Raw genomic sequence first — 24,597 nt, 5'->3', positions numbered from 1 at the left:
ATACTGAGACCAAAGGAAGCTGTGACTGAGCTCCCACCTTTGTCTGGTGACATTTGGTCATGGATCTTTTTCTCTTCATAGGTAAACCCATTAGACTGCCTGGATTCTAGCCCTTCTCCAAATGAATTTTTAATATAAAATAATTAAACATTCATTGGAGCAGGAACAGGAACCCAGGTCTCTGCCTTCCCCTCATACTCACTTTTCCTTTCTGACCTGAATATTGAATTATGCACTTCAAAGTGGAATGGGTTCAGCAGGAGGCATTGGCGGAGCTCTGCTGAGCTACTGAAATTGCTTGTACTTAAAACTTCCATCTGGGAGAAGGAAAAGAGTATTATTATTTTGTCAGACTCACCTTTAGTGAATGAAAGTTTCCTTCTGTCATGAGCATACCCAGGCTCTTGTGTGGATTCACTGAGTCTGCCCCTCTGGTGCGTGGCTTTGGGAAGTCCTGACCCTGTGGCACGAAGATTAACTTCAATGGAATGTGTGTTTGAAGCTAAATTTAGGTCAGCTTAGATCTTCCTGATGCAGGTAAAGCTGAGACGTCCAGTAATGGCAGTATTAATAGTTCAAATGCTTGTCTACAGTGCATAACTCTTAATAGAGATGTTTTCTAAATAGCAGATCACAGACGCAGTGTTGCAACTACGCATCTTTAAACTTTTTCTTAAGTAGTAGCCCCTAATTTTTTTACTGATGGCAGTGTAATCTTTGCTCAGAACTTAAGCTTGCAGTCGACAGACTTACTTTCTTAGTTACCTTCCCCAGATACCTTTGAGGCAGCCATTGCATGAAGAGATCCTTGCTGTTGAGGCTCTGTTGGGGGATTATCTGCAAAGATGTTAAAGGTGTTAATCCAAACTTTTTTTCTGCCTGAGGTTCTCCCTTGAGGAAAGTAAGTACTGACCACCTCTTGGAGAGATTGCTGCAATTTATAAGCCAGCCCCTTATGTGGGTGACCCAGACCTGTGACAGACCCATGCTCAACTCATTGCTCCTTCAGTTGTCTTGCAGCTCAGAATAGCTTTTTTTCAGAGTAAGGAGAACAACAAGGGGCCATTGAAGAGAGCGGGTAATCAGCACTACTGATAGTCCAGATTATTGAATTGTGTTGAAATAATGAGGTTTTTCATCAGTCTAGATTGTATCTAATTCTCTTGATTTTTTTTTTTGTTGTTGTTGCAGTAATTTACACTGGGATCTGGAGATTATGAAAGGGATTGCTCTTCCCCCACCCCCCCACCCCCCCTTTAATGGGGTACTGTGTTTTGGCCTTCTTGTCCCATTGCTAAACCCAGACCCAGTTATGTTCTAATTCGAGGACGAGATGTTAGCAGTGTGAGGAACTGGGGTGCTTGCAGCATCCAGAAGCCGTGAACCCCTCTTAATTCCATTTCACTTGTGTCAAGCGCTGGGGCACCACTGTGAAGACTGTAGGTCAAGGTCTTTTTGTCACACTGGTGCAACCTAGCTAAAGCCTTGAGGGGTTTTGATGAATAAGGGTTTAAAGATCCAGTCCTGTGTAGTAGTTTTCTTTTAAACTAAAAATGGCAAGACTTTTGTGGTGAAGGATAGAATTGGGGATGTATTGGTACGAAGCCTCAAGAATGTTCCTGGAGCAGAAAAATCCCTGCTTCTGAGCAGTAAAAGGGTGAAGCTGTTTGCCTCTTCAGTTGGTTTTACAGCTGGTTTGATGATTTGTCCTGCCTTGCCTTCTGGAAGTTTTGTCTGCATCCTCATTTTGTCAAAGTTCATTGGTTTATTTTATGGAGGGGAAAAAACCCCAAACCTCCTTTCACTGAAAAATGGGACTGAAGGGTTAGGTTTAGGAATGCTAGCACCATCTCCCATGGGAACTGTAATTAGCATACTTTGTTTTCCCATTCTTTCCTTGGGGCTTGGCTTTATGGCTGCCTGCCATTTCCTCTTTTCATGTTGAGTTGCCATTGTGGTTACGGGAGATGTAATCTAGCTGGGAAACCTAATCTGTGTTGGAGAATGGGAACATGGGTCATCCCATATGCAAGTACCTGGAGTTGGTAGGGGCAGCATTTCAGTTCTGAGAACTAGGTTGCCAAATTTCCATTATTTAGTACAAAGGCAACACTTAGTACAGGTGACATAGCTCTTCATTTCGCTTCTTTCATAAGGTGTTCATTTGAAACCCCAGATTTCCAATAAAACTCACTTTTGTCTAATTTTATTTTAAATCAATTTTAAATAAATTTTATTTTTAAATCTAATTTTATTTTAAATTTTTATTTTAAATCAATTTTATTTAAAATTTTTAAATAAAATTTTATTTTATTTTAAATTTTAAATAAAAAAACCCCAATTTTTTTAGGGGCTTGCCTTGCAATAATCAGTGTGATACTAGGATACTGGAATTTGTTTTAAGTTCAAAGTACAGCAAGTATGAGATGGTGATTTGATTTGCCTGAGGAGACTTTTCTTGCCGGTCTGTCAAATATTTCTGAAGTGTGGAATGGAACTAGACTGGGAATGGGAATAAAGTACACTTCGGATTTTACTTTCTGAAGTAGATTCCCTTCTTAAAATGGAAATCAATAGAAATACTGGAGTTGTGTTGATCGAACAGGCTGATATATAGTCAGTCTGCGGAGCAGGAAAATGTGGCAGCGTATGAAGTTTAAGCATGCCTAGAAGACAGAAGCTGGTCAGTAATAGCAAATTGGTGAGAACTCAGTGAAGTTGTATTGCTCCCAAATTTGCTTTTAATAAGCAGTGAGCTGTTTCTACACGGGCACTGTTGCGACTGCTACAGTTGGCTAATTAGCAACCCCCCTTCAGAAAAAAACCCTGACCCTCCCGACAGTCTTCAAGTGTAGAGAAACTTGTTCTTTTTATTCTCTCAATTTCATGATGTCTTCTGCCTTCCAGCTTACAACCTCTTGCAAGCTGCCACTCTCCCTGTTCATGTGACTTCCACAGAAAACACAAGTAATAGCAGTCGAAAGGGAATTTTAAAATAGATTAGGAAATCTAGGGCATGTCAGGGTGATTTTGAGGTGGTCTCAAAAATCCAGCGGTTGCCTTTTTTGAAAGCTTTTGCTGAATGTCTTGAGATTTAGCCTCCTTTATCTAAAGGTCGAGAAGAGTGAGGCTTTCCTCTCAAACAGAGCATGTCACATACATTGGCATTTGGTGGAAGTGGGACTGCTTGTGGGATGACCTCTTCTCCAGTGGAAGGACTTCTGGGCAAATCTGGCCCAAATCTGCGCTAGAGAAGAGTTATCGTGAAAGAGGCTTTGCCCAGCTCAGTGGAACTGCTTCATCTGGAGGGGTCACTGGCACAAAGAAATGCTTGCAGGACTTGACCCAGGCTGGTTTTTGCAGCTTTAAAGAAATGAGGCTTTAAAGAAATTGTTTATCCACCTGCAAAGTCCTTATGATATTTTTTTTTGCTAATATTTAAATTCATAATTATTTTCATACATAAGTGAATTCATGCTGTCATACTGGTGTTCCTGAACATCCTTGCAAAAGAGCAAGGTAAGCCGGTGAAAAAGATTTTGATAAGGAAATGTGTATTTTAAGAAGATATTATGCCCATGTTCAGAAATAGTTTTGGGAAAAAAACTCACACTGACTTCCCTCCTGGAGTCCTGATTTACAGTCCAGGTCTCTCTTCTGATGCAGCCACATCCCTGACACAAGAAGGTGTGAGATGGAGGGGTGCTTATGGTCTCATCTTAGTAATGAGGAGTTCTTTAAAGAAAGGTTACAATTTTGTGGCATGTTTCCTTTCTTACATCCACTTGTTTGGAGTCAGCATGACCCAAAAATGAGTGGTGGTGTTTGGTGAAAACTATGTGAACTCTACTGTTGTAGCCCTTGGAGGAGCTACAGCAAAAAAGCCTTCATATTTTGAGGAACCTGACTCATTTTCTCCAATGTTTGCGTTACATTCCTGTGGTACTGCTTCCTCTGCTGGCTGAAACTCCTCTATATGGTCCATTGGAGAAACTCTTATCTCTTTATGTTAATGGATGGTTACGAAACAAGAACAAAAAAATTAAAGATCATGCACTGGCAATTTAATGAAGTGATAAGAATGTACAACTTTGTCCTTTAGTAAGATTATAAAACTGTTGCTTTTTCAAATGAAGAGAGACACAAAGGTGGCCGTAACATGTACATGTGCAATTTTAAAGCAGGATATCGTGCTGAGTTGGCATTTTTCAGTTCACTCTTTTAAAGGTCTCATTTTCTAGCACTTGTGCTCATATCTTTTGTGTAATTTAAACCAATATATAATAGCATTTTTCCATCAGCAAAGGCCTGTGACCTTTACTGCTTTCTTTAGAGGGGTTATGCAATCAGACATAAGGGCAGGAAAATATTTAATGATTTTTTTTTTTTAAAAAAGGTCTTCAGCTTATGCCTGTATACTTATAGTTGTACTACTCACATTTAGAGCACCTGTGTTTTGCACCTGCACTCTTATTTTGAGGAGCCTGAAAGTCTACTTGCAAAATCTGAGCTCATTTGCGAAAATCAAGCTAAAAAAAGAATATAGGTGGATAGACTGCTTGTCTTTAAAGCAAGAAGCTTTCGTTCTAATGTTCCTTCCCTCTTTGGTCCCCCATCTCCGTTAAATATATGATATTTTCTTCTAAATTTAAATTCAGAACGTACAAAGGGATTGACCCTTTCCATATCTGTTGACTAGTCAGTGGTGGAGAATTTTGCAGGTCTTTCTGAACCCAGTTACCAGCACTTGCCTACATTTTGCTGCTTGGGAACGTTAAAGCTCTCGAGAGTCCACACTAATTGCAGTCTCCTATCAAGAGAGGTTGCTCATTAAAGAAGGCAGTTGGTTGTACTGAATAGCGAGGAGAATACCGAAGCCTGGGCACCCCTTAGTTCTGCTTCCCGATCAGGTGGGGGGAATGTCAGGGAGACCATGCATCTGTTCCGTGAGATCCATGGAAATAAGAGATGCAAATAAGTTCTTACAGCAACAACTGTGCAACTTGCTAACTTGGAAATATTTCTGACGTCTCACAATGATCACCAGACAGTTACACGCTCCATAGCTGCTCAATGCTAGGATTGGTGTGGGTTACGGTTATGCTTCATGACTTGCTTTTCCACATGTGAATATTTTATGAACCAAATCCACATTGGGATAGCAGCTAGGAAGGCAGAGTAAGCAAGAACAGTTGCCCCATTCCTCTTTCCATGCCATCAGCCCATATTTGTGTATTAAAAGATGCTTGCTCTAAAAACATGTACTGAGCAAAGGTTTGTGCAGTGCATATACTACATAAACCTTGAGCTGAATCGTGTCTCTTTCAGTGGGTGATGTTAGTGAACCATCAAGAAAAAAGGTATGTGTTTATTGCTTGTGAGGAAATGAGTTTGGAATTCTAGATACAAATCAATTTCCTAAAATATAATGGATGTCATGTGGCATTGATTGTGAACCCCCTTTCTGCAAGAAGGGCACATTACTTTGCTTGGTTTTGTTTGGTTTGTGTGTTGCTCGTATCCACAGAGATGACCTTAAACTTTTCCAGTTTTGTGTCGTTTATATTTGGGGTCAATTCGGGGTGGTGGTGGTGGTGGAAATGCCAGTGATCCGCTGACAGGTACAGGAGAGGAAAGGAAAGGAAATTACTTCCTGACAGATCTTTTCTGCTGTTTCCACCTGAGCAGATGGATCCCATGGTACAGGTTTGCCTTTAAGGAGAGTTTAAGCAGTAAATACTTTTGCTTTTTGCAAGAGGGCTGCTTATTTTCCATATTTGTATAGCTTTTATGTAATTCATAAAGACTTCTGATAAAAATGGAGGCTTTTTTTCCACCCAGTTGTATGACCTTCAGTGTTTTAAACTCTATAAAGTTTTCCAGAGGAGAATGATGTGGGAATTGCATCTTTGTCAACTGAGCCAGTTCATTACCTCTCTAAATGTTGACTGCTATGCTTGATGCCTAGAGTTGGACAAAACAACTGGCTTCTACAGTTTTTCTTTAACCTTTCATTTTCTAAGAGAATAGTACAGTCTTCCTAGGTTTAAGGGTACCTCCCAGGGCCTCATTTTGAAGACTGAAGGATCGGGATGGTTTCCAGCACAAGCAAAGCAAGCAGTTCCTCTCACAGTTGGATGAGAGTTGGAAAGACCAGGTGAGCCACAGCTCTTTGAGGTGGATTTATTTCTTCTGGCTGACGAGACTACTAGACAGTCAGTGTTTGACTGGAAGAAGTGCCGGTTTGACCAACTTTGCTGTAGGAGGAGCACGAGTGTCGGGGCGAGGCAGAAGGCTCAGAGGAGGGTGGGAGTCTGTAGCGATGCTTCCTAACCATGCAGGTGAACATTGTCGCTGTTATGTATGTATAGGGCATAGCTAAAAATAAACAGAAGGGAAACTGGTTTCCTAATCGTTAGGGTGTGCTTTTTGTTGTTGCTGCTGTCTTAAAGCAATAAAAGCCAGCATTATTTCAGCTATATCCCAGCTTGCTGGGTGTTTGGAGGCGTAGGAGAGTGGTGGGAAGCTGTAAGACACTGTTACCTCTCCATGCACAACGTGGGAAAGCAGCTCTACCTGCCCTGCGGGAGCTCTCCCCTCAGTCAGGGAGTAAGCAAGCTCAGCACTTTGCGTCTGTTGGTGCCCTACTCTCTTTTAGAAATGACTGTGGAAGGTGTATCTCACCTTGCTGATGCATCCCATCCGGCACCAGGGTAGTCTTACGGTGCTAAAAGATGGGACTGGCAGCATTTGTCCCTGCTGTTTGGCAGTAGGAAAGTGGAGGCGATCATCCTAAACCAAACCAAACCAAACCTCCTGATGGGTGCTAAAGCAAGCTAGTGGGACAGCCAAGCAGAACTGGCTTGCTTGGTCCTGCAAGCCCTGGTGCTTAATGCTTCACATTCTGGAGTGCCACCTGCTGGCACTTGCTCTCTTCGCGCTCTCTTTTCTGGAGGCAGCTGCTCTAGAAGATGAGAGCTCAGACCAAAGAGCCATGGATGTTACAGTAATAATAACGGTACTAATTATTTGTATTGATTGTTACGTTATTTTTTTTGATTGTCATAGCACTTAAGGACCCTGTTTATTGGCAAAGACCTCACTCTGGCAGGTGTTCTGCAAACTCAGTGTGAAAGAAACTGGCAGAGGCTTCACTGCTTAAAAAATACAGAGCACAGTACGAAGGAGTGGTTTAAAGTATAGAAAAGGATTTTTCCAATCCAGGCAGTTATTTGGCAAAATATGAAGTATTTTTTTCTTTCCGTCTTGATTTAGTACAGTATTTTGATCGTTTCTGTGGTTGGCAAAGGACCAAAATTACTTTTCATAAAAAAGTGTTTGTTTGCTTTTTAAAGCAGTAATCATTAAAGTGAAAGACACCTGACAGTGAAGTCACTTAAACAAAAGTTAGGAAAACACTGACCCAACTCTAAAAAGTAACAATGATGTCAGTAAACTAAATAATTCTGAAAACGTTTTGGCTGCAAAGCAAGGGCTGTTGTAGTTTGTGGCACAATGCAAATCTGGGTCCAGAGCTGAAATTTTTTTTATCCTAGTCGAGAACTTGTTTTGGCAGTAGAAAAGAGGTATTTTTGAATCTGTTTTGTAACATTGATTTTCTGTCTGTGGGCCAGATCGTCAATGGGCATAAGTCAGTGTGGTTCCTTGGCATGGGTTTGGTTGTGTGCATTGACGTTGCCTGTGTTCAGTGCACCACTGTAAGGCACACAGATAAAATAACGAAAATGGAATAAAGACCTCAAGTGAGTGGAATCTGGTCAAATCCTGCATAGATGCATAAAGCTGTGTGTATGCACACCGTGCCTTCTTAGATCATCTCTTCCAATGCGACGCTTTCTAGAGTGGCAACACAGACTTTTGGCCTTTTTACCTTTCTTTTAGCAGTCCCACCTCTTTGGTTCCAACTGCTATTCTGTGTGATGCTACATGGAGTACATGTTGGAAATAAGTGGTGAAGCTTATCTGATGTAAGTCTTCAAAAGCAATTAATGACTTCGGGATGTACTCTTGAGACCCTTGGGATGAATGTGACTTTTTTTAGATAGCCCTGAACCACCTGCCCTTTCAAATTAAGATCCTTTAGATCCTTGGCAAGAAACATCTGTAAAAAACAGCAATCCTATCAACCACATAGTCCTCTTCAGGCATCGATCACATGATGAAACATGACCTGTCTGTTGAAAATGCCCCACATTGTGATTATTTTTTTTTTTAAGCCAACAACCAAGAAAAGCTGAATAATGGTCTTTGTGAACACGCTGCTATGAAACTACTGCTGATAGTTGGAGTGTATTTATCTCATTTGCTTTTGCTAGACTGGGAAAGAAAAAGAAATCTTGGTGTATTGCTAGACTTCAGTGTTCCACATTCAGCAGTAGAGTGATGTGAGTAAGAGAAACTTCTGGCTCGAGTCACTCAGTGGCTGACCACATCAGAGGAAAAATTGTTGCAGAGTCAGTACAAAAAGCTTTGTTTGCCCTTTGCATTACCTTTTTATAAATTTCTTCTTCTGAAAGAAAATAGTCAAATGGAAATGAAAGTTGAAATGAGCTGACATTTTAATGGAAGTGACCACTTTTGCCTAGGGAGAAAGTATTTGCTTAATTTGATCTGAACCTGCAAATGAATTTGTTCACCTCAAAACTACATTTCTTTAGTTAGCTCTAACTCAGATTCAGAAATCACGAGACTGGCTTGCAAGACACAAACTGAAGTTTAGGGGGTTCTACCGAACTGGGATTTGGGGCTTCTGAAGTTCATGTTTTCAGGCTTTTCTTCAGAAAAATGGGGCTAGCAGCTTTCTTTTTACTGAGTACTGAATTGACTGTCCATAATCCTGTGAGCTGAGGACTATCAGGATTGTGGTGAAGTCTTGAGCATTAGCAATATTATGCTAGTTAGTTTTTCTGAGTTTGTTTTGCTGTTACATTGCAAGGACTGCAGAACTAGGCCCAAAATTAAGAGGTAAAGCAGTTTGCTTCATTTTGATTTTTTTGCTCTAATGTAGCATAACACAGTCCTTTCTGAGCATTTGCACTACTTCATACAGCAAAAATGCTGTATACTGATAGTTAAGTGCTGCAAAATGGAGGGTATTTTCACACCAGGATGTTAAGCAGCCAGACTTTGACTGGCAGAAGTATGATGGGTGATGTCTGGCCCGAACTTTGAAACTCACTATAAAGAATGAAATACAACCTGACAAAGCTTGGCAGGTCTGATAAACTTCTTGCAGCTACAGAAGGTGAGTGGCTCTTAGAATTGAATACCGTCTCTGTGAAGCAAAGCAACAGTAGATTTCATGTAATATGGGCAAGAATAGTTTATCTTCCTGTGCCTGAGCATTTGAGCAGCCAATTGCCGGTCCCCATTGCAGCGTGGCTGCCGGAGCAGAGAGGCTAGCAGCTCTGCAGCTCTGCGCTCAGTCTCCCAGAGCTGTAATTTATCTCAGCCCAGCGGAGAGGGTTGTGGTGGTGCTAACCTGAGTTATGGTCGTCACCCTTGAGAACACTGCATTGCTTAGCTGTGAGACTACTTTTGTCTGCAAACTGTGCTAGTGCATATGAGGGAGAGACTCAATGCAAATCCCCTCACTCTGTTCTAGGCTTTATCCTAGAAGTCCATCCGTGCGAGTCTTCTTGTTGCTCTCGTGGGCGTGCCCATGGCCATTGGCGTGGAGAGAGCTGAGAGCCTTTCCTGGTGTCAGTTTGTTGTCTGGAATTTTCCCAGGTGGTACTGGGTCTTCGAGCCACGATGTGGAGCTGGTCTGGTTAGCTGGTGTGCAACCAGTTGGTTTAGTTGCAGCTGGTTTGGAAAGGTTGTGTTGTGTTTCCTCAGGTCGCATGTGTTCAGGGTGGTGCAGGGGAAGCAAAGGCATCTGCGCTTAGAGATTACCTTAATCTGCCTGCAGCTGCTGACACCGGGTTCTGTGTTGGTTGTGTTAAGGATGTAAATGTGTGACTGATCTTGAGAGCATGTGTTATCCCGTTAACTTCCGTGGCTAATGTCATAGGCGTAACTTGTCTGAACTGGAGCTTGTGGAGTGTTTATAGTCACAGGTAGAAACATGTGGTTTCGAAAAGTATTGGAAGAAATTATTTATCCAGTATAGCCCACTAAATCTCTTTTGGAGGATTTTACTGGTGTAAAGACAGACAGTTAAATCATGAAATAGGAAATCATCAGTATATATGCAGTCCAGGTTTGGTCTAACTCTGCTTGTGATCCATATTCGCGGTGAGAGTTGGACTGTTCCCAAAATTCAGGAAGTGAGGGTGGCATTAATATTACTAGCTGACAGAGCGTTACAGGGTGAATGATTAGTTTCCAATAAAAAAGGAGCTTTTGGACCGTTTCCAGTTCCTTTTGGTGTAGTCTGCAAACCAGAATGACCAGTGCCATGACCTGGAGTAGCTGTAGCGCTTGTCAGAGACAAAAATGCATGAAGATCACGATTTGTCTGCATTAGGAAACGACATAATAGTTGACCTTGAGGAGGCAGATTAGTTGGCTACCTTCTACTCTCTTGTGAAGATAAGTTCTTGGAAGTGGTTCTTCTGTGTTGGGACATCTGTTACACCTTTTCTCTTGATAAACAGGGGACTTTACTCCCTTGTGCTGCCCACTTGGCAGATTTCAGGAAAAAGGTAAAAAGATGAAAAAATCCCCCACCCCTGCCCTGGTCAAATCTCCTTCAAATCTTATTCTACTTCTTCATGGTCTATGAAAGAAGAGAATTTCCTTACTTATTGTTATGTGGCTTCTAAAAAAATATTTTCCAGTTTCTTAATCTCATCTATTTCAATGTAAAAGGATGAATTATTTTGATTCCCCTAGGTCGGTTGCCTTTTTTTTTCCCTTCTGAATTAAAAAAAGAAACAACCCCTTCCCACACCCAAAGAAAACAAACCCCAAACCATCCCAGTCCTTGAGAGCGGCCGTGTGAAGGTACCTGTTGAGTGATGTGGCTCTCTGAATCACGTCCTCAGGAAGCCACGCTGGGAGAGTGCAGAGCACGTTAAGCAGGCGGGGCGTACAAGGTGGGAGCGCAGAGCAGGGTTGCAACAATTAAAACTCTCATTTGAAGGACTTATGTTTCCTGAGGTAAGCGTGAAATTGAATTTCCAGGTTTTGCATTGTATAGGCAATGTATGAACGTGCGAGTATCGATTCCTTTCTCTCCTCCTCTGTTTGGGCCCACAGGCGGGTAGGTTTTGACCTAGTTTTATCAAAACCCACTCAATGACCTTGGAGAGCTGTAGCACTCTCTCCTGTAATTATAGATTGGTGTGTTAATACACTAATTCAAGCTGATTCCCACTCAATCACCCACTGACCTGTATCAGTGAGAAACATCTGCATTTGAGCTTTATTTAAAATTAACTTTTTTTTTTTTTTTTTGATGGTGTATTTTGTAAGTCTAATACCATAACCTCAGGGGAGGGAGGGAAGAATCATAATTAAGTTTCTCTTCAGGTCTCAGGCAAATTCTATCAATGACAGATGGAGCATAAGGCTGTAATGGGAAGGCAAAATTTGTCATTTAAGTGATCAGGTGCTTCATGCCTCTCTCCCTCTCAGCATTTTGAATGCCACAGAATTCTGTCATGTTGCCATGAATGAAAATGTCTTTGAAAGATGATGTTGCATTGCATTTAAAAGCTGTTACTGAGAGTGAGTTTAATGCTCATAGGTTTACTCTTTGCTTGGGCAAAGCTCCTCCTGTAAGGCTGCGGGATTTTGGCCTTAGTGACTCACTTTAAGTTAGGGAAGCAACTTCTAAATCTGTCTTTGCCAACCACATGCTACTTGTGTCCTGGTCATAAATATCTAGAGGTGCTGCTTTTATTCAGGGGGTGAGGGGTAGATTTCTTTTCACACCACCCCTCCCACCCCCATTCCTGTTGTCAGCTTGAATGGCAAATGGGTCTCTCACTTGGTAGTGGAAAACCTGGCTTTTAATTTCTCCCACCCTGGGGTTTAGGAGTGAGTCAGGCATAATTAAGAGCAGCCAACAAAACTGAAGAAGTGCTAATGGCCCTGCAAGCCTTGTGCTCAGAGTGGGCTGTAGAAATTAGCACCGTCCCTTTGGGATGCTTTGAATGGTGGAGATTTTGCAAATCGGGAGGGAACCTTTTAATATCCTGTACTGGGAAATTGTCAGATTTGGGATGTCTTAGGACCACAGTCAGGTCTCTCATCCTATCAGTGCACCCCTCATGCAGGAAGAGAAACGCTAGGACTTATGGACGGCAGAAGTGGTGAGGAGTACTTTCAGACTCCTCCTAGCAGGGTAGAGCTGCACCTGGGGGTCCCCTGTGCTCTGCCAGGCTGGAGGGAGCCTGGGAGATTTAGGGAACCGTAGCTCTGGGGCAGCTTGACGAGTGACCTTGTCGAAAACCTACAGATGTGGCAGAGTTGGGCTGGTGAGGAGCAGGTCAGGCTCCCATAGCCTGAGCTCCAGGTCCACCTGCACAGAGGGCTGCCAAGGGGCTGGGTGGGCAGGAAAGCTGTCTGCTTTCTGTCTCTGCCTGTCTGAAATGGGCACATTTCTGTGGAATATTTCCATTTCAAATAGCGTTTCTCACTGGTAAAGCACCTCGCGTGAAACTGTCGGATGAACGTAGCTGTACTGTTTTGACTCAGCAGTAAGAAACTGTACCCGTCGTTTGCTGACCTGGCATGTTGCAGGTGATTAGTAGTGTTTGCTGTTGGAACAAAGTGCAGCTTATCCTGGTCATATTTGACCAAAATAAGGTCTTTGGAGCCAGGGAATGTGGACGTGTCAAAGTTTGCAGATAAAAGGAGGGAGCAGTGCAGTTGGCGACGTGAGATGGAACAACGAATGGCATGTGAGTTTCTCTCTGTTTTCTATAAACACCAAAGGCTGGTGTTTTCATCTGATCTGTTTTTGCTCCAAAAATGTAAACTTCTACATCTAGTTACATTCCTGTGGGTGAACTTTCTGCCTCTGTCTCCTGTTGCTAGGGCTAGCTGGTGACAATTTCTTAGGTAAATGCTGTGGGATGGTGGTACCTTGCAACTAGGCTCCTTTTTCATGATCCACCCCCGATCGCTCAGCTGCCAGGGAGGCAGGACAGCTGCTGTCCTTTTTGATCTGTGCCATTGAGATCATCCAGAGCAGGTTCTCCATCAGCATGGATCCCTTGGCACTGGTTCATAGGATGTTGTAGGCTCATATATCACAGTTTCACTCAGCTTTATTTTTTGTGGCTTTATACACCCAGGAGTCTGTATACCTGATTCTCATCTTGGCAAGGGCTGGGCTAAAGCTAAAGGGACAGTGCCAGCTTGCACTGGCTAAGGATTTGGCCAATTTAAAATGCTTTTGTTCTGCAATATTTCTGTGCAGTTGTGAATAACTAAATGGAAAGGATGGTGAGTGTAGGCTGCCTGACTTAGAGGAAGGTGCCTGGAAAATACTTAATTCTGGAGAGAAGAATGGATTAACTTTGTTTTCTTACTGTTAGCTTTATGTCCCTCAAAACGCATGTAGTCTCTCAGTTGTAACCTACATGGTGGATGAACTGTGTCCACGGAGATACTTTAACTTTTGGATCACAGGCTCTCACGATTTTCACGGTCTGTGGAAAAGCTCATATGTTCAATGAAAGCCACAAAAAATCTCAGGCATACCATGGAGATGCTCCCAGCTGGAAGAGATGGGGAGAAACGGGTGGTTTTCTGAGCTTTGTTGATTCTCTGTTGCAAAAAAGAATCTGTCCGCAATCTGTCGCCTCTGCATGGTAGCTCATGAGGTGAAAAGTGGAGCTGTGCTGAAGTTGTCCAGGAGCTTTGAGACAGTCTGGGTGGTGCTTGCGTGACCTTGGACCAACTGCTTCATCTCTCAGCACTTCTTTTCTTAGATGATGAAAGGATATAATGATGATAATACTTCTCTCTTAACAAGGGTGTTGTGATGAATAAATTAATTAATCGTTGTGCTGTTCTCAGTTACTATGGTAATTAGTGCTACAGAACAGCCTAAAAATAAATAGGATAATTTAGTGAAGGATATTCTGGGGAAATCAGGTAGTACGTCCCAGGCATTTGCGACAGCCCCAGTGTGTTTTGTCCAAACATGAATTTGTTGAAAGCATACACGGATGCTGAATTTTGTAGCAGAAATGCTTCCAAATATTAAATATGTTCCTTCCTCCTCACTGGTAGTTTGAAGTGACCCTAGCACACATTCCTTTCCGTATCTGTGGGCAGATGATTCTTGCAATTAGTTCCCCTTTTGAGAATGGTACCCCTCCCCTTGCACCCATCTCCTTTCCAGCCTAAGGGCACCTGAAATTAATGGATCTTTCTTCATCATAAATCATACATACTCAGTAATGCTGTCAAAGAATTGGTAATGTGTTTGGGGAGTTTACATAATGAACCTTCCTTGAGAAGGGTGAAGTATCGTCAGTGCACTGCCTTGCTCAAAGTCTCTTATTAACCTTGCCATACAGCATGCCTAAATAAGTGCATAAATACTGTGCGAAAATGATACTGTGCATGCCTAAATACTGTGCAAAATTTTTGAGGCTTTCTTTCAGTGATCAGCTAACTACATCAGCATGCCCCAAAGCCAGTCTTTAAAAATATGATATGATGTTTAATCTTCGTGAATTGTCTTAGATTCCACAGGCATCGTTAAAGTATATTTTTTGGGGGCTTTCAAGTTAATAGAATTTTGGGCCCTAATAAGTTAGGAAGTATGTGTGAAGATAGTTCTGAGTCCTCCAGTGGAGGCAACACCCCTTCAGGGCTGTGGTTTCCATTGCTTAGTATCACTGGGGCTGATAATAAAAATATTATGTCAACAGGCAAGGATTTGCCATTGCTTTGTTCTCTGACTTGTTGTTCAACTCCCGTCATGGATGTTCAAAGTCTTTCTTTGCACTGGGTTCCAAAAATAGCTGTCTTTTCTGACCTGGCCAGTTGGGGACCACTTTATAGTTAGGGTTTGTGCAGAGCTTTGTCCGCAGCAAACCTGTGCTTTCTTCTTCTCGCTGTCTGTAGCTGTGCTATACTAGCTGCAGCAACCTTCATCTGTTCACCTCCTGCAGCACCTCCCTACATTGTGCTGGGAAGCTACAAATTGCAAGAGAGCAACAAATGCCCCTTCTCCTTCTTGGGGAGTGGGAAGCTGATGCCTTGGCATTCCTGGCATCTTGCTCACCCAAAAAAAGAGAGCTTGGGGCTCTGCTGTGGCCTCCGACAAGGTACCAGAACAGATAGCGTGACTGACAAGCAGCTGAAATACCTGTTTTATTCTCCAGACCTTTCTTGCTCTTGAGTCACATGATCATTTCTCAAATCTTAAAAACTCTTGGCTCGTGCAGAGGGCAGCCCAAATCTGCAAGGAGGACCTTTGTGCCGTGCTCTCAGCCACCCGGCTGTACTTTGATCTTCTGCTGCAGGGGTCATCAGCTTTGCAGGTTCCTCCCTGGGTCTCTGTAACCACTTGGAATCTCTCGTGTTGCCGGCCGGTGGTAGCCCTGTGGATGCTGGGCAGACTCACAGCAAGGGGAAGACGGTGCAGGGGAGGCAGAGAGGTCTCCTGATGCTTCTTTGCAAGGCCTGTCTGTTTTTGCTTCCTTTGCTCCTGCTGCACCTTTCTGACACTTGAGTTTTGGACCTTGTGGATTTTCATACCCAGTTAGTTTTTATTTGTGTTACTAGTTAGATCTCAGCCCTGAAGAGCTTCCAGTTGCTGTCAGGTTTGTGCCAGGCAGAGTCGCTACTCGCAGTTGCCTCTGTAGGTGTGTATGGTTTCACTGTCATAGTCCCCAGCCCTCCCTTCCATACGTGTGCCCCTATCCATCCATCCATCCATATATGCTGTCTCTTTGTGGAGACCTACAGATATCCCTGAGAGTCTTTTCTGATGTTTTTTCCCCCTGTTTTCCTGTCAAAAGTCCCCTCACCCCCCTTGGGCATCTCTGGGTGACGAGAGCAAATAATGACAGTGTTTTTGTCTGATGCTGACGTCAGCCGTGCCTTCACGTGCAGCCCGGCTGCCCCTTGGTCTTCGCGCTCAAAGTGCCAAGAAGAGTCCAGTCTGAGCAAGCTTTGAGCGAGGTGTTCACCTGTGATAGCTCAGTACTTCTTCCAACTGGTATGGGGGTGCATTGAGCACAAACTAGAGTTCAGTCTCCTGTCCAAGAGGAGGTCTGCTGCAGTGTTAAATCTTGGCATAGTTATTTAAGTGAAGTGGTAGAAGAGTACTGAAGGAACTCCTGTGGCTTTTTCCTTCCTAACTACGTGCTGTGAAATGAATCAAATAGATATTACGCAGTTTAATTCTGACTGTAGGTGATGGCTTGACTTTCTTTTATCCCCAAATTAAACTGTGGCAGAGTGCAGGAGGGTTGTGGGGCTTTCAGTAAGGCTGGGAATAAAGTTACATTGCACCCATGAAGCTAGATATCCAACCTTTGAACAAGGCAGTGTCAGCAGAGGCTGAGGGGTTAGATGGCTGTGGCTACTCTTTAACCTGTCTTTAGACATGTTCTGAAGGAATCATACTAACCTCTCTGCTTACCGGTTGTTACCCCTGATCTGTCAAAATACACCTCTAATCATTATTTGAGACATTTTAGGAAAGTAAGAAATGTCATAATTCGGTATAGGTGTATGCACAATGCAACCTTGTTACTTGAAACAATGTTTATAGTTGTTTTGGAGGGGGAAAAAAAAAAAGAAAAGGAAAAAAGTGTAACTTTAAGACATACAGTTGGAAGTGACTGTGTCCTTGATTCAGCACCAGATCAAAATGGGGTTGTCACTATATTTACAGCTTCTGAAATATATATGCACATATCTGAACAATGTATGTCACATAGGTGGTAAGCCTTATCTTAACCTTTTAATTTGGCTCCGTTCTTTTCCATTTTCTTCCTATAGATTGCACTAACGCTTTAAAACTTTGACCTCCTGGAGAAATGCTTCCCAGCATTACTTGGCGTTCAGACCAGCTGAGATCTTCTTGTTGGGATGGATTTTCTTCTTTTTCCTTAGGGCGCTGTTTGCCTGGAGGTGACTTTTGCATATTCTTCAGCTCCGAATACCTCAGCTCATTCTCTCCTAGCACTAATCTTCTACTGTAAGGATGTCACTGGGACAGGGTTGAGGGGCTTGATAGTGCATTAGTATGTGACTCCTGGACAAGGATATGCGGTCAGAAAAATGATCTTCATCCCAATCAAGTTCTCACGAATAGAAACTGGTTTACCTTTAGCACTGTAAATGGAGAGAGATGGTTGTAGGTGGCAGCTAAATGAGGTCAGAGAACTTCACCAGTCAGTTAGTTCATTGACATCCAGAATGTGAAGGGCAGAGCTTCTATGCAGAGATACTGATTTACATCTGTGGAAGGACTACTTCCACTCTGGTTTTAAACATAAGCCTTACCATTTGAATTTCCAGGCATTGGGGCTTTTTCTCATAATACTGAAGTATTGTTATACCTATTTTTTAAATAGATTTGCAGATACAGCAGACCAGAGTTGCATCTTTTAATGTTTGAGCTCAAGTTTGGCATGGGCAGTGTGTGATTAAGAAGAAGATTTTGTATGGATACTTCTGTGCAAAATATAAAACCATTGGATTGCTTGTGGCTAATCACCGAAAACTGGAACCGATGACTTCAATGGTCCCTTCCTGAGTTCCTAATAACTCATTTCTAATCTGGCCTTTGCCTCTTAATGTTTTTCGGGCAGGAATTGCCTAGCATTGTAGATAGCTCTCTTCCATTTTTCTCTCTCAGCTGCGCGCCAGTCTTTTAATGACCCTTTCTGACAGTGGTCTTTATGCCTGCCTGTACCATAGGGACGTGGTGATGGTAACAGGAAGGAGAAGATAAAGAAGATAAAACCTCCACTGATTTTCTTCCACTTTCTTCCAGTGTGGCCTGCATGCAGGCAGTGAATGCAAAGCCCCCTGCGTGGCGGCGTTAGGCTCCCTCTGCACACGGAGTATCTGTTAATGCTGCATGTAATACGGCGCTGGTGCAGAGCAGGCACCGCACGGACTCGTGCTGGCTTCACGCTGGTGGGGTCTCTCCCAGCAGTGGCCTCTGGGCCACGTTCATGCAAAGCATCCTGAAAGTGCCGTTCTGGCGGCTGGCACGTGCCGTTTCCCCTGCAGCCATTGCTTGCATTTCACAAGCTCCTGCTTTCATAACTGCAGCCTCTGCTCCCTCCTGAGTCAGGATTGTCACTGCATGTTTGTTGAAGTGCCTTGTGAGCCAAAATCTGCTGCTGTTACAAAATCGGCAGCAGGGCCAGTTCTGCCAATGTTGGTGATATCACTTGTTAGCATCTGAAGAGATGACGTGTATTTTGTTTTCCCTGTTCAAATACTGGTAACTGCCAGAAGCAGGCTATGGGACAGTGTGGTCCAGAGGGCTGTCCTGCATTGCAAACCCCACGTCTATGCCTGCCTTCTCTTCTTGAACTACGTTATATCTGTTTTACTGATGTCACCTATCGATTAGTGTATTGCAACCTAGTTGCTATGATCTGAAGAGAACAAGAAATAATTGTATAGAAAGGAAGAAGTCTTCCGACAGCTGTGGTCCTCAGGTGCTAACTCTGTTTTGGAAATAACATTGCAATAAGAGAAGATCAAAGGTCACCATGCAAATATTTTGGGTTTTCTTTATCGTATTCTCTGGATGCAAATTCAGGCTGATACTTCAAATACAGCAAGGAAGGCAATGCAAAAAGTTGTAAAAATGTCACCTGTTCATATTTATCATGTGTTGGAGTGACCAAAATCAAACAAACCTAAACAACTCACTCTGAAAGTAAACACAGCTGCCTTTTTTTGCATGGCTATAAGAAATAAGTAGGGAAATGCAAAGAATCCCTTTATAATGAATAGTTTAGAACAAGGTTAGTAACAATTTGCCTTTAATTCAGTGCATTAATAGATTGTTCTCTGTGGCATTTGACGGTCCTGGGTCTAAACAAAGCCTTTTGTCTGGGGTGAAGTTTTCATCAGTGAGAAGGTGTATGTTTCAGAGGGCCGTGTTCAACAAGCTGCTCGTGTAACGAGGCAGACAGTTAATTTGACTGAAAACCATGCCGTTCCTTTTCGCTGTGCACAAATGTGGGTGTTTCAGTCTAGTTACTTGCTTGCTCATTCATGCACAAGTTCAGGAGCCTGCGGAAATGCATCCGTTTAAACATATTTTTTCTCTCCACCACCTTTCATGCAGACTTAGTGGTTGAGCCAAATAGCTAAAAATCCTTAGGGGTTTAAAGGATTAAGTGAGAACAATTGTTAAGGTGCAGGAAGGGCTGAAAAGTCCTGAAAATATGACAGGAGGTAGATGCTGAAGGAACTGCTTAGCGAACTACAGCCTCCCCTGTTACGGTATAAATATAACTGTTAGTGGTGGACTGGTGGGTTGGTTGGGATTTTATAGCTGGAAAAAAAAAAAGGGGAGATCTGGTGATGGCTGACCTGAAGGTTTGCTGCTGGGCAGTTTGCTGAAGCCAGTGGGAAGATGCTTCCTTGTTAAGGGTCACAAATTTATTTCTCCCGCCAGATTACAAGGTCAGCGCAAGCTTTCATTCCCCCTTAGCTGGGCTCTTTTGTTCCCACTGGTTCCTGTAAGTAACCTATTCCTTCACATTTTTCTGTTTGTCTCAGGTACTGAAAGGTTCAGGCCAGAGGTTTTCCTGTGCTCTCCCTAGCTGCCGCCTGGCGCTGCCCTGAGGAGAAGAAGTGGCGGGAAGGTGGGCGCTGCCCTGAGGAGAAGCGGCGGGAAGGCGGGCGCTGCCCCTCAGCTGCGGGGTGAGGCTCCTCGCGAGGCCTGCCGTGCCTCCCTGCACCGGCCGCCATGGAGACCCTGTCCCAGGACTCCCTGCTGGAGTGCCAGATTTGCTTCAACTACTACAGCCCCCGCCGGCGGCCCAAGCTCCTGGACTGCAAGCACACTTGCTGCTCGGTGTGCCTGCAGCAGATGAGGACCAGCCAGAAGGACCTGCGGTGCCCCTGGTGCCGCGGGATCACCAAGCTGCCACCGGGGTACTCTGTGTCACAGCTACCCGATGACCCCGAGGTGATCGCCGTCATTGCGATCCCCCACACCTCGGAGCACACCCCCGTATTCATCAAACTCCCCAGCAACGGGTGCTACATGCTGCCCTTGCCCCTCTCCAAGGAGAGGGCTCTACTGCCAGGAGACATTGGCTGCCGCCTCCTGCCCGGCAGCCAGCAGAAGTCCCTGGCGGTGGTGACGATCCCGGCGGAGCAGCAGCCGCTGCAGGGTGGCCTTCCCGGCGAGGGGGGAGCAGAGGAGCCGGACCGGAGAGGTGTTGTGAAAAGCTCCACCTGGTCAGGGGTTTGCACTGTGATCCTGGTGGCCTGCGTCCTGGTCTTTCTCCTGGGCATCGTCCTCCACAACATGTCGTGCATCTCCAAGCGCTTCACGGTGATCTCCTGCGGCTGAGGCAGGGAGGGCGTGTGCTCCCCCGGGGACCGGGCTGGGTCGGGTCGGTGGTGGTGATGGTGGTATCGAGCAAGACAATTCACCGCAGCTTTGCCCAATGACTGCAGAACGCTGTGCACCGGGGCAGCGGTGCGCTGGCCCGGCCGCGGCCCCCGGCAGTGCGCCGTCAGGCCTCTCGGCAGCGTGTGGAGAAAATCACGTCCCGTGTCTGGCGGCAACGGCACTGAGGAGGACTGCATGCATCACCATAATCATTTATCAAAAGGACTGCAAGTTACAGTGATTTTTTTTTTTAATCGTGTTACGAGATTAAAGTCATCTATGTAGCTGGTTATACTGTAAAGTATACGGTATGAGCTCTTCTCTAAACACAGTAGATTAAAAGCAAAACTGCTCCATGTAGAATTAAAGAAGAATTGGCGCGCAACTCTGTACAAGGTGTTCAATACCAGTCCACACATGCATTATTTTTTAATGGGGGGAGGGAGGGGGACTTGTAAAACCAAGAAATCATTTAGCTGGTAAGGCATTTTATATGTTTTAAACTGCACATTAATTAAACCAAGTTAGGGAGTTGTACAATAGTTTTTAAAAGGAAGCGTTTTACAAACGATCGTTTTGTTCCGTGGTGTGTGTTTTTTGCCTCTCTGTTTTTCCTCATTTTTTCAGCTACAGGGAAGTGGCACTTCCAGCATCTTTTATTTGAAGGAGCTTCCGAGCAGGGAAGCAAAGTGGGCTAGGAGGAATACCTAAAAATGCAGCCAAAACACTTCTGCCTAACTGGCTTCACACAAAGGATGGCTTTGAACAGTAAACACTGGACATGCTGTTTTACCTCTGATCTGGCAGCAGGGCTTCCCAATGACCTGGCCTTCATAGCCATTAGTGAAGAAGTGGGTCATGAGAAGTCCTGGGACTCCTTCCTGCAAGGACGTGATAGAAAATTGTTCTTCTTTTTCTAGAGGTTGGGTTTTCTTAATTGTTTTTAAAGAATTTAGACCTGTTTTGCCTCCCTCTTTCCTCGGAGATGCAACTGTGCACCCATGGATGGTGTAACACAGGAGTTGCTCTAAGGAAGCCTCACCGTCCCAGCTGAGACCAAGGACCCTTATGTGCAGTCATCTAGTAAGAGGCAGTGACATAGCTGGGAGGAGAACCCAGGCCAGCCTGACCCTCTACTGGGTGGGCTGCCCCTCCTAAACCACTGTGGCTGTCCTGGTGTCAAAATGTCTGGGTGAGCATAACAGAGCCTTTTCCCACATTTCAGTCTTACAAATGTTGGTGGTCGTAAGGACAGATTAAAAAAAAACCACAGGAACTGTCTCCCTCCGCCTGTGAGGGTCATGAAACCCCAGTCATTTGCAGTTCACTTCTTGGAAAGAGCCAAATTCCTGAACCTTCATTGCAGTAGCGCCTTGCTCTAAGCATTCCCACTAGCTTGAGTAGTACTGCTGGTAAGTAAAATAGAGCTCGGTGTGAATTTGGGTATTTGGCAAGTCTGAAAGCTGAAATTTGTGTGAGATTTAGGGATTGGATCAAGGGGCACATGACAGACCTTTAGTAAGACAGAAAAAGCTATTGATTTGCACTGGTTCTTTTTTGCAAGTACAAAGCGTAACCTCCCTGAAGCGTGACCTCTTGTTGTCTACCTGCTGCTCCTTCTAATAATTAATTAGAGCTTGCTCAATGCCATATTATAACACCAGAGAACGTAATTTTGACGATGCAGTGCCCAAGTTGGCCCTGTAGACGTCGGTGGTTTTCTGGTTATGTCACAAAATCCAGTTGCTGGTTCACAATAAACATTCTCAGCTAGGACTTCTATCAGGAACATACCTCTAACTTTGTGCTGGATTTCTTCCCCTCCCACCATTTTCTTCCTTGATTCCTGTTAACTGAAGAATAGCATATACGGTGCTTAATTGTTATGTTATGGTGTGTGGTGGGTCATGTATGGAAAGGAACCATTGTGCTGATTTTTATCTATATGTATGCATAGCACAGCAAAAAAAAAAATCCTCAGATAACACATTCAATGCCTTTTTCATGCAAGGCCCATGGGCAGTCTGCCTTGAACCTGGCTTACAAGTATTGTACTTACATGGACACCTCTTTTGCAGCATGTTTAATTTGGTTGCAGCAGGGAGCAGCAGGAATTCCAACATGCGTCTTGTGAACGCGCTAGTCTCTTGTTGCCAGTAGGTAGCCAGATTTCTACTGACATCCATGCTAGGCCGCTTATCATGTGAAGGAAAGCCAGTTCACAAAAAAAATTCTTGCCTTTATAAGACTCTTGAGGAAGTGACCAGATACAGGACTCAACCCTCTACTGCCTTATCCCCTGTAGCAATTGCTGGGTGTACCAGGAGTGTATAGCATAGCTGGAAGATGCTCCCAGAACAGCGCTGATGCGTTTTGCACCAACTTCTGCATTTGTTTATCCGAGTTGTCAGTGACTGCACAAAAACATGAGGCAGTCAAAGAACAGGTCCTGGAGATACAGTGCTGATAGTGTTAACCTCCTTCTGGCCGTACCTGCCCGACTGAAGCTCTTAAGGCCAAGGTTTCTCTGGCGTTGCAGAAAATGGCTGTCTTGAAAACCACCCCTCTTTGTCCCTACGTGGAGGGTACAGTGTGAAAGAGAAATCAGAAATTAGGTTAAAATACCACACTGCATAACACATTATACAACAGGCAGACCTGGAGTTTATCCGGTATTAATGACGTAAGTATTACATTAGCAGAATACCATCCTGTATTACGTGACACAGTACATTGTTTTGTTAATACGAATTTCCTGTACTTTTCGTGCCTGCTGAAATGCATGTTTGACCTAATTTCTGATCGAGACATTTGCCTGCTCACAGCCTTGTGTAAGAGCAATAAGTAAAACCTCAAGATTTTTGTCTGCGTGCGCATGCACGCGCGTGCGGTGTGTATGTTCATTGCTTTTTATAAATAGGAGTTCTGGAGATGTTTTTGTTCTGGCTTTAGACTGTGACTATCATTTTAAATTTGCAGCTGCCATATCATGTTGGATCACCTAGCTTTTTGCTGACTTGCGTAGAAGTGAACTAAATAGTTTGTTGTAATGTACAGTGTTAAAATGTTTCTCAAGTATGTCGATAGTCATACTGCTTTAAAAATGCAGTGCAGTCTGTCCCATTCTTTGGTCCAATACCTGGCATTAAAAAGTGATACTGCTATATATACACCTCTAACTTTTTTTTATTTAATTTTTTTTAAAAACAGCCTTGTCTTTGTAATCTTTCTCTGTGGAGAAACACATTTGGACTTGTGTCAAAATCATCAGGTTCTGGGCTAGTTTTTGTTCTCTGGTGTCCAGTAAGAAATCACTGCCCAGTTCCACCAAAAAAAAAAAAAAAAAAGAAGGAAACTTACTGTGACTCCAGTACTGTTTGAGCAACCAAAATTTATGCTAAAACTTTTGGGTAATTACTCAAGCACCTGCATTTTCAGAGCAAATTACTGTGTATGAATGTGTATTTATTTGCTTGTTTAATGGGAAGGATGTGTGTGTTGGGGTCCAGGTTTGTTTTTTTTCGTCGAGGATCCCAACTTCCATTTTTGGCTTGTGCTTTCTTGGCAAACAGACTTTAGGGTTCACTCTGTGAAATTTTATTTAGTGAATTTTAAAAATTCAGAATATGCAATTTTGGTATGCGGGATTTTTTTAGGAAATTGTGTGTTCAGTGATTGTTCATGCTTAACCAAGATGTAAAGGAGCCTGGATGTTTTGTAAACATGGAGCAATCGTGAGTCCAAAGTTTCATCTTTATTAATGAAGCTCAGTCTGAATAAAACATTACCAGGAAAAGAATGATATCAAGTGAATTATGGTACCTCTGTTACTTTGCCATCAAAGGAAGAGCAGGGAAGGGAATTTGGGTGAATTGCTCCGTGTTTTATGAGGGGGTGGCTGAAATTCGACTCTCAGAGTTGTAAGGCAAAGTGTTAAGTGTGGGTTGTGGTAAATAGTATAAAGGTTTTTCATGTTTTAATTACCTTGGAGTACAGAATTATAGCTGATGACTACTCAGACACACAACAGATTTTTTTTTTCTTTTTTCTGTTTTAAT

The 24,597-nt window shown here is 43.6% G+C and overlaps 1 protein-coding gene across 4 annotated transcripts in view; it reads left to right on the top strand.

The window, feature by feature from the left end:
* RNF152 (ring finger protein 152) overlaps positions 1–24,324 on the top strand; it is a 33,294-nt gene extending 8,970 nt beyond the window's left edge. For all 4 annotated transcript variants that reach the window (XM_082305559.1, XM_082305557.1, XM_082305558.1 and 1 more), the window contains one exon: positions 19,696–24,324. In XM_082305559.1, the coding sequence (XP_082161685.1) occupies positions 19,886–20,497 (612 nt within the window). In that variant the 5' untranslated portion in view covers positions 19,696–19,885 and the 3' untranslated portion in view covers positions 20,498–24,324. The remainder of the gene's footprint in view (positions 1–19,695) is intronic.
* The last annotated feature ends 273 nt before the right edge of the window (positions 24,325–24,597 follow it).

Source organism: Platalea leucorodia (assembly GCF_965183815.1).
Source record: "Platalea leucorodia genome assembly, chromosome: 1".
Taxonomy (NCBI): domain Eukaryota; kingdom Metazoa; phylum Chordata; class Aves; order Pelecaniformes; family Threskiornithidae; genus Platalea; species Platalea leucorodia.
The sequence above is the reverse complement of the archived record's forward strand: the minus strand, read 5'-3'. Positions and strand labels throughout refer to the sequence as shown.